We start from the raw sequence: 17,780 nt of genomic DNA on the forward strand, positions 1-17,780 counted from the left end.
AAGATCCTCTGGAGCAGGAAACGGCAATCCACTCCAGTATTCTTGCCTGGAAAATCCCATGGAGAGAGGAACCTGGTGGGCTACAATTCATAGGGGTCACAGGAGTCGAACATGACTCAGCGACTAAACCAACAGCATTGAAAGTGAAAGTGAAAGTTGCTCAGTCGTGTTCAACTCTTTGTGATTCCGAGGACTATACAGTCCATGGGCTTCTCCAGGCCAGAATACTGGAGTGGGTAGCCTTTCCCTTCTCCAGGGGATCTTCCCTAACCAGGGATTAATCCCAGGTCTCCCGCATTGCAGGCAGATTCTTTACCAGCTGAGCCACAAGGGAAGCTAAAGACATTACTTTCCATTTATGTGCAGCTTTTGGAAGAGCTCATATTCCTCGGAAAATGAAAAATGGAACTCATCATATTTCCCCTCAACTTGTCCAGTTCCCCCTTCTTGTATATGGCCCCCCATTCATCCAAATGTCTCTGTCTGAAGACTGGAAGAAGTCCTTGAATTGTCATGGGAGACATTCTTTTCCCTTCTCGTTACCCGTTTCATATCCGCTTAGTATAGTATCCACTAATGCTACTTCATCTCTGTTCATGGCATCCCGGTTGGGGCCCTATCTCAAGTCCTCATCAGTTCCTGACTCCTATTGGTGTCCTGGCTTCCTGCCTGCATCCTGCTCTATCCTGGCCTCAGCATCCTGCCTGCCTGCTTGCCTGTCATGCCTTTTCCTGCACCCTTCCTCTCTCACAACACTGTTTCCCTTTGACTCCTTTATCCTTGCATGTGCTATGCCTTCTTTCTGAAATGCTTTTCTCCTATCTAGATCATCCTTCAAAACTCAGTTGTCATATCCCCAGTCTTAAGCTCTCCCTCCTGTATCCTTCATTAGCACATCTGCTACTTCTAGGGTGGATTTTTTCATACACACCCTTGTTCTTGCCTGAGTCCCTCCTAGTGTGTGAGCTCACTGAAGGGAAAGAATTTATATATAATATCTCAGCACATTTGTTGTTCAGTCACTCAGTCCTGTCCAACTCTTTGCGAGCCCATGGACCGCAGGACGCCAGGCTTCCCTGTCCTTCACCATCTTGCGGAGCTTGCCCAAACGCATGTCCATTGAATCGATGATGCCATCCAACCATCTCATCCTCTGTCATCCCCTTCTCCTAGCACATAGTGGATGCTCAATAAGTGGTTATAGAAATACATTCTGTTTGTGAGAGATGCAAACAAAAGCAGGAAATAGGAAAGTCTGTTTACTGATCTGGCATCCGAAATCGGCACTATGTATAGCAGTGTCAGGGACTGAAAATGGGAAGCCAGTGCAAAATATTCATTTCTAAGTGTTTTAGGGGGCTTTGATGGTTAGACATTGCAGCTTTGGCAGTCTACTAAAAAGCCTATTTTGTTAATTAAAACAACAACTGATCTTATTTTGCTCCTCTTAACTCTTTGTCCATTTCCTGAAAGTGTCCTTTAAATCTTTCTCTTATAAAAGACAAATGTAAGATTATGCAAAGTAGAGACTTTCTGGTTTGCTTTCAGAGAATAAAAGGAAAAGATTTCTTCCTCAAGAAGTCATATATTTGTCCTTTTTCAGCACAAAGCTAAATTTATTAATAATTATTTGTTAATTATGTGACTGCATGTAATTTATTTTTCTATAATTAAAATATTTTCCATATAAATAAATGAACATAAAGAAATATAATCATAAATAAAAAATATATTTTCTTAAACCTTTATGCCCTGACTTGAAGTTTGTAAGAAATAGTCTGTAATAATGAAGGCATTATACCCTTCATATACCCTGCGAGTATAGACTATGTAAATCTCATGGAGTAAATAATTTTATTATCTAACTAGACTTATTCTATCCTAGGCCAACAAGTGATAGTATCATTGTTCACTGACTAATGGTAGGAACATTTTCCTGGAGTCCAGAGACGAGGACCCCACAAAGAATCAGATAACAGTATTTACAGAGTTTTACCTTCAATTTATGTGTTCACTAAGTTCATGGCTCCCACATCTCATTTTCCCCTTTCTTTCCCCTCTTTAAGACTCCTCTTCTAATTTAGTTCCTGTTTTGTTTTGTTTTGTTTTTGTAATGGATATCTGTCTCTTTCCACTTTTTGACTGTCTCATTGTTATCTATACACCACACATCTAACTCGATCCCTTCCCACCTTCTATCCCCTTCTGTTCCTTTTTTCTGTATATTTATTTTTATTTATTTATTTTGCTGTACCAGGTTTAGTTATAATACTCAGGATCTTCTCTTGTTGCAGCAGGTGACATCTTTCAGTTATAGCATGTGGATTCTTAGTTGTAGCATGTGGGATCTAGTTCCCTGACCAGGGATCAAACCTGATTGTCCTGCATTGGGAGCTCAGAGTCTTAGCCACTGGACCACCAAGGAAGTCCCACTTCTATTTCTTTTTTTTCTTTTCCTTTTCCCCCTTACTGCAGAGTCCTTGAAAGTAAAGTCCAGCTTGGGATGTTCTTTGAGGACTCTTCCCTCTAAGGATTGTAGAGTTGGCTGGCTATCCCCAAGCCCAAAATGTATTCAAAAGAGAAGTAGACAAAAAGATGAATCCTGGATTTCCTTGGAGGGTCGAATAAGCCTCAGAATAGGAAATACCCACTCCACAGATTGGAAACCACCTTCCTCTATAGCCAATAACCTGGGGAATCTATGGGGGAGATTTGGACATCAATAATAAAAGGAATCTTAGCCATGCATTTTCTTTGAACTAAAAGAAAGCATAAACTCTTTCCATGACAAACTCCAGCGTCAAGTTTCTCCATTCATGTCAGCTAGATGACTGAATTTCAAAGACTGAGAGAGGTTCAGACTGAATTAAGAGTAAATTAGTGCTCATTCCAACAGCTTATATACTAATATTTGAATGATACAGAGATTAACACGGCCCCTGAACAAGGATGACATGCAAATTCATGAAGTGTTCCATAGTTTTTGAGAAAGTTAAAGAAAACTCATTTAAAATTGCTTCAAAAGGAATAAAACAGCTAGGAATAAATAACCAAAGGGAATAAAGACCTGTACTCTGAAAAGTATAAAAAAAATTAATGAAGGAAATTGAAGATGATACAAGAAATGGAATAATATTCTGTGCTCTTGGATTGGAAGAATTAATATTATTAAAATGATCATACTACCCAAAACAGTCTACAGATTTAATATAATCTCTATTAAAATACCCAGGACATTTTTCATAGAATTAAAACAAATAATAATAAAATTTATATGGAACCACAAAAAGACCCTAAATTACCAGAACAATCCTGAGGAAAAAGAAAAAAGCTGAAGGTATCACCCTTCCAGACTTTAGACTACACAACAAGACTACAATAATTGAAACAGCATGGTACTAGCACTAGCACACATCTATGGTTAGTCTTTAACAAAGAAGACAAGAACATACAATGGAGAAAAGACAGTCCCTTCAATAAGTGGTGCTGGAAAATCTGGACAGCCACATGTAAAACAATGAGATTAGAACATTTCCTTACACCATAAACAAAAATAAACTCAAAATGGTAAATTGTTAGAAGAGAACATAGGCAGAACACATTTTGACATAAATTGCAGCAATATTTTTTTTTGTGATCTGCTTAAGGCAAAAAATAAAATAAAAGCAAAAATAAACGAATGGAACATAATTAAACAGAAAAGTGGTATCACCTCACACCAATCAGAATGGTCGTCTTCAAAAAGTCTGCAAGTAACAAACACTGGAGAGGGTGTGGAGAAAAAGGAACCCTCCTTACAGTGTTGGTGGCACTGTAAATTCTTTGAGACCCCATGGACCATAGCCCCCCAGGCTCTTCTATCCATGGACTTCTCCAGGTAAGAATGCTGGAGTGGGTTGCCATGCCCTTTTCCAGGGGATCTTCCTAACCCAGGGATCAAACCCAGGTCTCCTGAAATGCAGGCAGATTCTTTATTGTTCGAGCTACCCAGAAAGGCAAAATGGTTGTCTGAGGAGGTCTTATAAATAGCTAAGAAAAGAAGAGAAATACAAGGCAAAGGAGAAAAGGAAAAATCTATCCATCTGAATGCAGAGTTCCAAAGAATATCTGGAGAAAATCCTAAGTCAAAAGGATACATGCACCGTTATGTTGATTGTAGTACTACTTACAATAGCCAAGACATGGAAGCAACCTAGACGTCCAGTGACAGATGAATTTAGATAATGGAACAGAAAATAGAATATTACTCATCCACAAAGAAGAATGAAATAATGCCATTTGTAGCAATATGGATGAACCTACAGATTATCATTCTAAGTGAAGTAAGCCGAGCAGAGAAAGACAAATATCAGATGATATCACTTATATGTGGAATCTAATACATATATTTATTTTCTTGGGTTCCAAAATCACTGTGGATGGTGAATGCAGCCATGAAATTAAAAGATGAGTAATGGATCTCTGTAATGCATCCTATTGGGAGACAATTTGCACTTCAAGGACAAATCTACATAGAGTAATTTGCTCTGAGGTAAAAAATGTCACAGTTATTTTATAATTTTTAAGAACAAAAATAATGTAATGCACAATTCTCTGTATGAGAACACTAGTAAGTCCGTTGTGTAATAACAGCTGCCTTCAGAAGAAAGAACACCTTCCTCTTTTTCAAGCTCTGAACATCTTGTACCTATTAGGAGGAAACCTTGAGATATACCCTTACCATTTTAGGATATGAAATATGAAGTTTCTCTCTTCACCCACTGTTATGTTTAAGTCTGTCCCTTACCCATTTTTTAGTCTCCAAATCTTGAAGGAAGTCAGTTTGACGGTTTTCAGAGCAAATATCCTCATCATCTGTTCTGTCCAAGTTGTGGTCCATTTTGGTAAATTCCTTTAGCAAACTGTAAGTCACACGATGGAGAGGTTGTTATTACGTCTTCAGTCTACAGTTTAGGCCTGCCCCAAACATTTCTAGAGGAAGAACACCTGGGTCTTTCTGGCCCCCCAAAGCACCTGCTACTCTTGTACTGATTTTATTCTGTTTGAATAATGTCTAGTGCAGTGTATTACTCAAGATAGAAATAGAGAGGCTGGATAAATATTTGTTGATTGACTCAATAAATGATTTAACAGTGAGATTCTGAATTCTAAAGCCCCTGCACAAACATGCTGTGTGTGCATGCAAATGTATGTGTAAAATAAACAAATAATAAATATTCTTCTTTTAAAAGTAGAGTTAAAAAGTATCATATGGTAAAACCCTGGTAGTTCAGCAGTTAGGACTCCATGATTTCACTGCTGAAGGCCTGCGTTTGACCCCTGCTTGGGGAACTAAGACCCTTTAAGCCACACAGCATGGCACCCCTCCTCCCCCAGCCAAAGACGAGTGTCCTGTGGTTCATAGGAAAGGAGTAAGTCTGTGCTACCATCATGCTCTCTAGACCCCGAGATGTCCTCCCAACATTCACTAGTTTATTTATTCTTCCACAGGGATTCTATGCATAAATAAGCAGCTATGTTTATGTAAATATATATATGCTTTTAAAAATACAAATTAGAGGATATTACATACACTTTCTGTACTATATAGGGCTTCTGTAAAAGTTCAGACAGTAAGGCACTCACTTGCAATGCAGGAGACCAGGGTTCAATCCCTGGGTCAGAAAAATCCCCTGGAGGAGATAGCCACCCACTCCAGTATTCTTGCCTGGAGAATTCTATGGACAGAGGAGCCTGGAGGGCTACAGTCTACAGAGTGGCAAAGAGTTGGACATGACTGAGTGACTAATGGAGAAGGCAATGGCACCCCACTCCAGTAATCTCGCCTGGAAAATCCCATGGATGGAGGAGCCTGGTAGGCTGCAGTCCATGGGGTCGCTGAGAGTCGGACACGACTGAGCGACTTCACTTTTGCTTTTCACTTTCATGCATTGGAGAAGGAAATGGCAACCCACTCCAGTGTTCTTGCCTGGAGAATCCCAGGGTCGGGGGAACCTGGTGGGCTGCTGTCTACGGGGTCGCACAGAGTCAGACACGACTGAAGTGACTTAGCAGCAGCAGCAGCAGCAGCAGCAGCAGCAGCAGCAGCAGCAGAGTGACTAATACACATATGCTGTACTTTATATTTCTTTTCTAATGACTTCTTTTGGAGTCCATTTCATATTAGTACCTATAGAGCTGCCTCATTTTAAACATTGTTATATGGTATTCCCTCCTGAGGCTGTATCATAATTTGCTAATCAGTTCTCTATTTATGTTTATATGCATTGTTTCTAATCAATTACCACTACAAACAATGCTGCAATGAATATCCCTACACATCTATGTGTACATGTGCAAGAATATCTATTGAATAAGCTCTACAATAGCATTGCTGGGTCAATAGACACATATACTTTAAAAATACGTGTGTGTGTATGTGTGTGTGTGTGCACTCAGCAGCTCAGTCATGTCTGACTGCTACCTCATGGACTGTAGTCTGCCAGGCTCCTCTGTCCAGGGAGTTTTCCAGGCAAGAATGCTGGAGTGGGTTGCCGTTTCCTCCTCTAGGGGATTTTCCCAACCCAGGGATCAAACCCGAATCTTTGGCGCCTCCTGCATTGGCAGGTAAATTCTTTACTACTATACTCCCTGGGAAGCCCAAAATTTTGATAGAGTTTACCAAATCATGCTTAAAAGGGGCTAAATCCATTTAAAATTCCAGAAAAAAAATGATGAGAGTTCCTGTTTTCCCATTCTTTTCTAAAATCATGTATTAGAAACATTTTTGATCTTTGTCAATCTGGTAAATTTAAACTGGTTTATCACTGTAGTTTTAATCTCTTTTTATGAGAGTTTGAACATCTTTACCTGTGTGTATAAAACTCATTTGTGTTTCCGTTGTTGTGGTAATTGTGTTGATAATCCCTTGCCTATTATCTATTGGACTATTGTTATTTTGCTAGACTGCATATATGTGTGTAGATGTGTAAACACACACACACACATACTCACATATACTTTTGAATGAATCACAATATACAAGTGATAAAGGCCTATGGCAGTAGTTTCTTATATACGACTCTTGAACCTTGAGGTGGGGGGCCCTCTCTACCTATCCTTCAGAGAAAGTGGTCCTGGAATCAATACACGTTTCTATAGATTTAAAAAATACTGCTGACATATAAACATAACATAAACACATACTGTTTCCAAATGTATATGCTACTGTTATTAATAAGTTATAAATGAATTTTAAAACATCTTTGATGTAGTAGCTTTTTTGACACATGAGAGGTTCTGAGAAATCTTTTCCTTTAAAAAAATTTCTTTTGATTTAAAAAGGCTGTAAACCATTTTTATAGTCTACAATTTTATCAAACCTGGGTCTCCTGCATTGCAGGTATATTTTTTACCATCTGAGCCACCAGAACAAGCAGAGATCAGAGGATTGTACCCAGCCCTAAACAGCAAGAAATCTTCTCCTCTGGGCACGCAAATGGGTGACTGTAGTAAATTGTCACAGAGGGTGGTCTGGACCTCAGGACCTCGAGAGACAGAATTCCTAAGGGACAGAGGGGACTGTAGACTGGAAAAACAGGACGTGATTGGCAGGCATTTTCCTAGAAGAGTGATTTATGGCTATGATTAGGAACAGACGGAGGGAAAAGCGCTGGGAACCACAGAGACACTGGAATCATTTGGGCAACCAAGGGCTGGCCAATCAGTCTGTGGCAAAACTGAGCTTTATCTTTTTAAAAAAATTTTTTGTTGTACTGAGTCTTCATTGCTGTGCACAGATTTTCTCTAGTTGCAGGAAACAGGGGCTACTCTTCCTTGCGGTGTGTGGGCTTCTCGTTGCAGCTTCTTCTCTTGTTGCAGAGCACAGGCTCTAGCCACCTAGGCTCCAGTAGTTGTGGTGCATGGGCTTAGTTGCCCCGCGGCATGTGGGATCTTCCTGGACCAGGGATCAAGCCCTTGCTCCCTGCATTGGCAGACAAATTCTTAACCACTGGACCACCAGGGAAGTCCTGAGCTTCATCTTTCACCTATGTGGGGCCCCACAGTGGAAGTGGGGGGACTCCTGTGAAGGAGAAGCTACAGGAAGATGCCAGAACCTAGAGTGTGACAAAGAAGAATAAATCTTCGATCTCTTTCAGGAAAGACTCTGTGACCTGCCCAATCTCATATAGCTCCCATCTGGACAGTTTGTCTTGTGTCCTGAAGATGGTAACATTACCAAGGCAACTCCAAACTCCGAAAGATGAATGATCACTGAGTTCTGCTGAGTTTTGTGTCTCTTTCCAGTCCAAAACTTAAAATATGCTACAAATAATAATATTTCCTTATTTTGGTAACTCTTTAGCATCCTAATGGCTTCCATTGGTTGATTTAAAGGAAAATCTCTTCCTCTAAAATCAAGTAGCTTCACAAATTCTGTCCCCAAACATTTTCTCACATTTCAAACAGCAACAGTCAGTGTCCTAATGATGGCTTATGTTTGTGCAGCTCCTAATAAATTATGAAGTACCTCTCACACATTTCTTCATCTGTGGGCATGCTTAGTCACTTAGTCATGTTCAACCCTTTGTCGTCCCATGGACTGTAGCTCACCAGCCTCCTCTCTTCATGAAATTCTCCAGGCAAGAATTCTGGAGTGGGTAGCCATTCCTTTCTCCAAGGGATCTTTCTGACCCAGGGATTGAACTTGGGTTTCCTGCATTGCCATCAGATTTTTTGCCGTTTGAGCCTCCAGGGAAGCCCTTCTTGTCCAGTTCCCACAATAGCACAGTGAAGAAGGTTTTGTTGTTGTTGTTTGGTTGCTAAGCTGTGTCCAACTCTTTTGCGACCCCATGGACTGTAGCCCACTGATCACCTCTGTCCGTGAGATTTCCCAGGCAAGAATACCAGAGTGGGTTGCCATTTCATCCTCCAGGGGATCTTTTGCAACCCAGGAATCAAACTCATGTCTCCTTCAGCTCCTGCATTGGCAGGAGGATTCAAAGGTATTAGCCCCATTTTCTGTGACTCTGGGAGATGGTGTACTGTATTTAGAATCGTATAGCAAAGCCAGGACCCAGAACATCCATGTCCTCACAGCTACTCGTAAGGGATTTCTCCCCCACACCAAAGATAATCTAGACCAAGCTCTCCAATAAAACTTTCTGTGATGGTAGAAATGTTCTCTACACTGTTCAGTTCAATAGTACCAGACACCTATGTCTACCTATGAGCAATTGAGCTGTGACTAATGCAACCGAGGAATGAATTTTTAATTTAATTTTTGATTTAATTAAATATTGATTAAATTAAATTTTGATTTAATGAATTTTTATTTGATTTTTGATTTAATTAAATAGTCACATGGAGCAAGGGGCTACCATATCGGACACCTCAGAATTTGCTGGACCAGGGACCCACAAGCTATCTTTTGTGGGCCAAATCCATCCTGCTTTCTGCTTCTGTAAATAACATTTTTTTTTTTAACACAGCCACATCTATTCCTTCTCATATTGTCTGTGAGTGCTTTGGTGTTGCTATGACAGAGTGGAATGGTTGCAAGAGGGATGTAAATTTGGCATGTAGAGCCTAAAATATTCACTTTCTGGCCCTTTATGGAAAAAAAATTGCCAACCCCTGTTCTAGACCATCTTTTTCTATGATAGTGGGTATTTCCTACAATGAATCAACTGATTGCAGTGAATAACAACTTCATGACTTCCCTGGTGATCAGTGGTTAAGAATCCACCTGCCAATGCAGGGAAAAGTCTGATCACTAGCCCAGGGAAATTCCACATGCCTCAGAGCAACTAAGCCCATGCACCATAACTACCGAACTTGTGCTCTAGAGCCCATGCCCTGCAACAAGCGAAGTCACTGCAATGAGAACCCCACACACTGCCTCTAGAGAGTATCCCCTGCTCGCCACAACTGGAGAAAGCCTGTGTGCAGCAGCAAGACTCAGCACAGTCTAAATAAATTAAATAAATAAAAAGAAAAGATTTTGGATTTTAGAGAGTCAGGCTGAGTTCATATCACAGCATCAATACATAGCAGCTGGGCATAATCTTAAGGTTCTAGGTCTTACTTTCCTCACCTGTAGAATGGGGCTTAACACAGTGTCAGATAGATGCAAACACTTGGTGATGGTTTCTACCTACTTATAATTAAAATAGAAATGGGAGCTATTGTAAGATATCTTTGGCCTCAAATATTACAATAATTATAACAACAATAATAATATGCTTACATACGTGAAGCACCTTCAGTTTATAAGGCACTTTCACCAAGTTATTTATTTCTCATCTCCACCCTATAGTCAGTCAACCAAAGTAGATTTTATTAATTTTTTAGATGTATAAACTGAGAGAAATGATCCATGATCTATCCAAAATTTTATTTCTAGAAAATGGTAGAAACAGGATTTTAACCTGCAAATTTTGGTTACAAGTTTTACAATCATCCTACTATTAAATGTAAATTTGAGGCCCACTATGTTTTCATGCTAAAGAATTCACCTGCATGCAAGAGACAGGGTTCAATCCCTGCATCTGGAAGATCCCCTGGAGAAGGAAATGGTAACCCATTCCTGTATCCTTACCTGGAAAATCCCACGGAAAGAGGAGTCTAGCAGGCTACAATCCATGAGGTTGCAAAAGAATCAAACACGACTTAGTGATTAAACAGCAAAACATTAATCAGCAGCCTTCTTGCTTCAAAATAAAACCATCTTTTGAAGCACCTTATAAATAGTTCTGTAGTGTGGGCCCTTGCTACTTACTCAAAGTATGGTCTGTAGATCAGCAGCATCAGTATCAAATAGGAGCTTGAATCTCAGATCCCACCCAAGACTCAGTGACTCAGCTTCCACATTTTCACAAGATCCCAGGGGATTCCTAATCCTGTTAAAGTCTGGAAGTACCTGCACTCTAGGCCTCATCAGCTAGAATCTGTCTTCTCCCTCCTCCACCTTGGCTCTTCATTCCTATATGTTTACACTATGGGCCTCTAGGAATTTGGGGTACAACTGAGTGAATCCCTCATCCTTCCCCCTCTCCACTTCATCAAAACCTTTAAAGTTACAAATTTGGAGAAGTGTTAGTCAAAAGGAACAGAACAACTGTTTCAAAAAACAGCTGATGAAATCTATAATTTACATTTTTTGGACATTTTCTCCAAGCCAGACCACCTACCTGCTAGCTGGTCAATTTGGGATCTCAAAAATTTTATAGCATGATATTAAAAATCAGGGATTTGGTGTCATCTTGGCCCTGGCACAGTTAAAATGAGCAGGTATGGCTGTGAAATTGTGTATACCTGGTAATATCCTTGCTCCTTCCAATCTGGTGATCACAGACACCTCTAGGTTCAGTGGGATAAGCTAGAAACAGTCAAGTTTCCCTGGAGCTTTCTGGTGATGCTGGGTCCTCCTTTCCCCAGCAACAACGGCAGAGAGGAGGCCATTGATGAGGGTGCACACCTAGGCAGATGAGTTTGCAGTTGGACTTGCCCTCTTTGACATTCCGCTTAGAATGCAGCACATGTGACCCTTCAACCCCCTCTCACAAGGTTCCAGGGACATAGTGCTCTCCTGCTTTTCTTTTACCTGTGTCTCCAGCCTATCTCCAAGCTTCCTTGCTTCTCTTGCCAACTCTGTGGAAATGAAATCCTGCCCTGGCCTCAATCCTCTGTCCATCCATCCACTGGGGTCTGACAGGAGGTTCTGGGGTGATCTTCTAACCTCAGCTTCTCCCACGTCTGCCCTTTCATCTCCTTGCCTAAACAAGGCATCCAAGACCTTCTACGATGGAGGACAGAACTTTACCTACTCCTTCCCCACTTCAGCAGGAATGAGGAAGCAGTTTACCAACTTTCAAACCAGGGCTGCCCCTACTCCTTGGCTTGGTCACCTATTTGCCTTTGAGGTCCGCATTTCCTCTTACTGCCCTCCACAACCCACTTTCACTTCCTCTAGGAATTCAATGCTAAGTTCCCATTTCCCCCCACATCTCATCTTCACCCATCCTTCTTGAGGAATCCAGCAGATAACATTCTGACTTTATAGGTCCTCAGCTCCTCAACTCTTAAGGCTTTCCCCTTCACCTACCAAAATTATTCAGCAGCACTGAGACCAAACACAGATCTTTTCTTTATAAACATGAACATTAGAATTAGATTGTTGATGGAGACCTGGGTTTGCCATTTATCAGCTATTTGATTTGCAGCAAAATTTAAACTTTTGTCTGAAAAATGGGGCTGAGACTACCTGCCTAATTGGTTTGCTGGGAAGTTGGAGGCAATAATGTGAGGAAGGAGTTTGGGGCTGGGCTGGACGATTGCTAGTGCTCCCACTAGAACGTGGGCTCCTTGAAGACGGGAGGTTTGTGTGCGTTGACTGCTGCATTCCCAGCACTAGAAGGTGGCTGGTACATAATAGGTATTCAGCCAAACTGTGTCGAAGAAATGGGGTGAATGCACATATGCTGGCCATCGTTTTATGGCAAAATTTTAGGTCTTGTCAGCACTCTGAGTGTTTCCTCAGCCAGAAGCTTAATCTAAGATGTCTCATATCCCTCCTGGACTTCCCTAAGCTCCCTTCCTACCTGGGAACCCAGACTACCTCACACTGAGATCTCTCACAGTGCCTGGGAGGCCCAGCTTCAGCCTTGGGTTCCTGCTTGATATTACGACTAGGCTCCTAACTTTGGTTCTCCCAGGTGACTTCATGTTTCTTTAGAAGACTGTTATGAGTGGTTCCACCACAATTTAACAACAGTGCATGCAGGCAGGCTAAGTCACTCAGTCATGTCCAGTTCTTTGTGACCCCATGGACTGTACCTGCCAGGCTCCTCTGTCCATGGGATTTCCCAGGCAAGAATACTGGAGCGGGTTGCCATGCCCTCCTCCAGAGGATCTTCCCAATGCAGGGATCAAACCTGCATCTCTTATGTCCCCTGTATTGGCAGGCAGGTTCTTTACCGCTAGCGCCCCCTGGGAAGCCCTTAACAACAACACCAGCAATAATAGTATCTTACACTTACTGACTGTATAGAGCTTCTCCATCTTTTGCTGCAGACAGTATAATCAATCTGATTTCAGTGTTGACCATCTGGTGATGTCCATGTGTAGAGTGTTCTCTTGTGTTGTTGGAAGAGGGTGTTTGCTATGACCAGTGCATTTTCTTGGCAAAACTCTATTAGTCTTTGCCTTGCTTCATTGCGCATTCCAAGGCCAAATTAACGTGTTACTCAGGTGTTTCTTGACTTCCTACTTTTGCATTCCAGTCCCCTATAATGAAAAGGACATCTTTTTTGGGTGTTAGTTCTAAAAGGTCTTGTAGGTCTTCATAAAACCGTTCAACTTCAGCTTCTTCAGCATTACTGGTTGGGGCATAGACTTGGATTACTGTGATATCGAATGGTTTGCCTTGGAAATGAAGAGAGATCATTCTGTCGTTTTTGAGATTGCAAAAACATCCGCTGGATCAAGGAAAAAGCAAGAGAGTTCCAGAAAAAACATCTATTTCTGTTTTATTGACTATGCCAAAGCCTTTGACTGTGTGGATCACAATAAACTGTGGAAAATTCTTCAAGAGATGGGAATACAAGACCACCTGACCTGCCTCTTGAGAAATCTGTATGCAGACCAGGAAGCAACAGTTAGAATTGGACATGGAACAACAGACTGGTTCCAAATAGGAAAAGGAGTACGTCAAAGCTGTATACTGTCACCCTGCTTATTTAACTTCTATGCAGAGTACATCATGAGAAACGCTGGGCTGGAAGAAGCACAAACTGGAATCAAGATTGCTGGGAGAAATATCAGTCACCTCAGATATGCAGATGACACCACCCTTATGGCAGAAAGTGAAGAGGAGCTAAAAAGCCTCTTGATGAGAGTGAAAGAGGAGAGTGAAAAAGTTGGCTTAAAGCTCAACATTCAGAAAACTAAGATCATGGCATCTGGTCCCATCACTTCATGGGAAATAGATGGGGAAACAGTGGAAACAGTGTCAGACTTTATTTTTTTGGGCTCCAGAATCACTGCAGATGGTGATTGCAGCCATGAAATTAAAAGACGTTTACTCCTTGGAAGAAAAGTTATGACCATATTAAAAAAGCAGATAGCATATTCAAAAGCAGAGATATTACTTTGCTGACTAAGTTCCGTCTAATCAAGGCTATGGTTTTTCCTGTGGTCATGTATGGATGTGAGAGTTGGACTGTGAAGAAGGCTGAGCGCCGAAGAATTGATGTTTTTGAACTGTGGTGTTGGAGAAGACTCTTGAGAGTCCCTTGGACTGCAAGGAGATCCAACCAGTCCACTCTGAAGGAGATGAACCCTGGGATTTCTTTGGAAGGAATGATGCTAAAGCTGAAACTCCAGTACTTTGGCCACCTCATGCGAAGAGTTGACTCATTGGAAAAGACTCTGATGCTGGGAGGGATTGGGGGCAGGAGAAGGGGATGACAGAGGATGAGATGGCTGGATGGCATCATGGACTTGATAGACATGAGTCTGAGTGAACTCCGGGAGATGGTGATGAACAGGGAGGCCTGGCGTGCTGCGATTCATGGGGTCGCAAAGAGTCGGACACAACTGAGTGACTGAACTGAACTGAACTGAACTGCATTTTAGACTCTTTTGTTGACCATGATGGCTACTTCATTTCTTGTGAAGGATTCCTGCCCACAGTAGTAGATATAACGGTCATCTGAGTTAAATTCACCCATTCCAGTCCATTTTAGTTCACTGATTCCTAGAATGTCGACATTCACTCTTGCCATTTCCTGTTTGACCACTTCCAATTTGCCTTGATTCATGGACCTGACATTCCAGGTTCCTATGCAATATTGCCCTTTACAGCATCGGACCTTGCTTCTATCACCAGTCACATCCACAGCAGGGTATTGTTTTTGCTTTGGCTCCATCCCTTCATTCTTTCTGGAGTTATTTCTCCACTGACCTCCAATAGCATATTGGGCACCTACTGACCTGGGAGTACCTCTTTCAGTATCCTACCATTTTGCCTTTTCATACTGTTCATGGGGTTCTCAAGGCAAGAATACTGAAGTGGTTTGCCATTCCCTTCTCCAGTGGACCACATTCTGTCAGACCTCTCCACCATGACCCGCCCATCTTGGATTGCCCCGCGGGCATGGCTTAGTTTCATTGTGTTAGACAAGGCTGTGGGAAAGCATCACTACAAACAAAGCTAGTGGAGGTGATGGAATTTCAGTGGAGCTATTTCAAATCCTGAAAGATGATGCTGTGAAAGTGCTGCACTCAATATGCCAACAAATTTGAAAAACTCAGCAGTGGCCACAGGACTGGAAAAGCTCAGTGTTCATTCCAATCCCAAAGAAAGGCAATGCCAAAGAATGCTCAAACTACCACACAATTGCACTCATCTCACACGCTAGTAAAGTAATGCTCAAAATTCTCCAAGCCAGGCTTCAGCAATACGTGAACTGTGAACTTCCTGATGTTCAAGCTGGTTTTAGAAAAGGCAGAAGAACCAGAGATCAAATTGCCAACATCCGCTGGATCATGGAAAAAGCAAGAGAGTTCCAGAAAAACATTTATTTCTGTTTTATTGACTATGCCAAAGACTTTGACTGTGCGGATCACAAGAAACTGTGGAAAATTCTGAAAGAGATGGGAATACCAGACTACCTGACCTGCCTCTTGAGAAATCTGTATGCAGACCAGGAAGCAACAGTTAGAATTGGACATGGAACAACAGACTGGTTCCAAATAGGAAAAGGAGTACGTCAAAGCTGTATACTGTCACCCTGCTTATTTAACTTCTATGCAGAGTACATCATGAGAAACGCTGGACTGCAACAAACACAAGCTGGAATCAAGATTGCTGGGAGAAATATCAATAACCTCAGATATGCAGATGACACCACCCTTATGGTAGAAAGTGAAGAGGAACTAAAAAGCTCTTGATGAAAGTGAAAGAGGAGAGTGAAAAAGTTGGCTTAAAGCTCAACATTCAGAAAACGAAGATCATGGCATCCGGTCCCATCACTTCATGGCAAATAGATGGGGAAACAGTGGAAACAGTGTCAGACTTTATTTTTTTGGGCTCCAGAATCACTGCAGATGGTGATTGCAGCCATGAAATTAAAAGACACTTACTCCTGGGAAGAAAAGTTATGACCAACCTAGATAGTATATTCAAAAGCAGAGACATTACTTTGCCGACTAAGGTCCGTCTAGTCAAGGCTATGGTTTTTCCTGTGGTCATGTATGGATGTGAGAGTTGGACTGTGAAGAAGGCTGAGCGCCGAAGAATTGATGTTTTGAACTGTGGTGTTGGAGAAGACTCTTGAGAGTCCCTTGGACTGCAAGGAGATCCAACCAGTCCATTCTGAAGGAGATCAGCCCTGGGATTTCTTTGGAAGGAATGATGCTGAAGCTGAAACTCCAGTACTTTGGCCACCTCATGTGAAGAGTTGACTCATTGGAAAAGACTTGGTGCTGGGAGGGATTGGGGGCAGGAGAAGAAGGGAATGACAGAGGATGAGATGACTGGATGGCATCACGGACTCCGGGAGTTGGCGATGGACAGGGAGGCCTGGCGTGCTGCGATTCATGGGGTCGCAAAGAGTTGGACACGACTGAGCGACTGAAATGAACTGAACTGAACACAACTGAACACTTACTGAATGTTTACTAATGTGCCAGGCACTCTTCTAAGTGTCACATGTATGACCTAATTTAACTCTTACTACTTTCCAGATACAGAGGGATCTGGGATTCAAACGTAAAACTTCCTAGTCTGGCTCCCGGGACCATGTCCTTAAGAACTGTATAGGACAATTCTTCCCTTGGGTTCTCACTATTCCTCCGTGCAGTTTTACGCATCTCTTGTTGCCCCCAAACATGTTGGCCGCAGCAGCTGCTTCCTGTCTTGCTCGGTTCCTTTCTCACTCTGCCCACTAGATCTCTCTGCGAGCAGTGACCCAGCCATCGCATTACTGCACGGATGGAGGCCGCCTGATGAGAATCTTCCCACCACTCACCGCACAGCTCCTCTGTGAAGCACTTCTCCATTCAGAACATGCCATGTATCCCTCATCCTCGCCCTCTGCCCTTCTAAGCTCAGAGAATGTCCTTTCCCACTCTCCTTTCTTCAGGCTCTCTGGAAGACCCTTGTTTGTTTGTGGGTGGCATGGATTGGGGAGGGCGAGATCCTCTACCATCAGTTACCAATTCTCTTGCAATTTCCAAAACTCTTTTCCAGATTCACTTCAGGCGTCCCATGAAGGAGTGCACATTTTCCTAGAGGAAGCAGACCTGCAAGTATACTTCTTACGTCTTCAAGCTCTGCCTTTGTACTAACGTTTTGCAAACCAGGTCCTATATCTCCACTTGTAGAAAAATATCCTTCACCCTGTGTATTTGAACTACCATCTTTTTTCTCTCTGTTCTTTTAACATTTCTCAAAATTTCAAAGACTATGTGTTGCTCCTCTCATGGTGGTGGTTGCCTTTAGTCACTAAGTCATGTCGAACTCTTGTGGCCCACCAGGCTCCTCTATCCATGGGACTCTCCAGGCAAGAATGCTGGAGTGGGTTCCCATTTCCTTCTCCAGGGAATCTTCCTGACCCAAGGATCAAATAGGGGTTTCCTGCCTTGCAGACGGATTCTTCACTGATTGAGCCACCAGGGAAACCCCCAAGCAGTACGTCTTCTTATGCTAAATGCTTTCAGTGTGAAGGTTTTTGTTTGTTTGGTGCTTAGTTTTCTATTTATAGAGCCTTTAATAACCAATTTCTTTGGTGAGGTGG

The 17,780-nt window shown here is 42.1% G+C and overlaps 1 protein-coding gene and 1 non-coding gene across 2 annotated transcripts in view; one reads left to right on the forward strand and one right to left on the reverse strand.

Annotated features, from left to right (window-relative positions):
- SMCO2 (single-pass membrane protein with coiled-coil domains 2) overlaps positions 1 to 16,960 on the reverse strand; it is a 43,211-nt gene extending 26,251 nt beyond the window's left edge. Inside the window, exons 1-2 of the mRNA XM_069581988.1 lie at positions 16,851 to 16,960; positions 4,787 to 4,901 (exon numbers count right to left, since the gene is read on the reverse strand). Coding sequence (XP_069438089.1) covers positions 4,787 to 4,901; positions 16,851 to 16,960 — 225 coding nt within the window. The remainder of the gene's footprint in view (positions 1 to 4,786; positions 4,902 to 16,850) is intronic.
- Positions 2,881 to 2,984, forward strand: LOC138438420 (U6 spliceosomal RNA). The gene has a single exon (XR_011256356.1). It is a non-coding gene; the product is annotated as a U6 spliceosomal RNA (small nuclear RNA).
- Positions 16,961 to 17,780: the final 820 nt, after the last annotated feature.

Source organism: Ovis canadensis, chromosome 3 (genome assembly GCF_042477335.2).
Source record: "Ovis canadensis isolate MfBH-ARS-UI-01 breed Bighorn chromosome 3, ARS-UI_OviCan_v2, whole genome shotgun sequence".
NCBI lineage: Eukaryota > Metazoa > Chordata > Mammalia > Artiodactyla > Bovidae > Ovis > Ovis canadensis.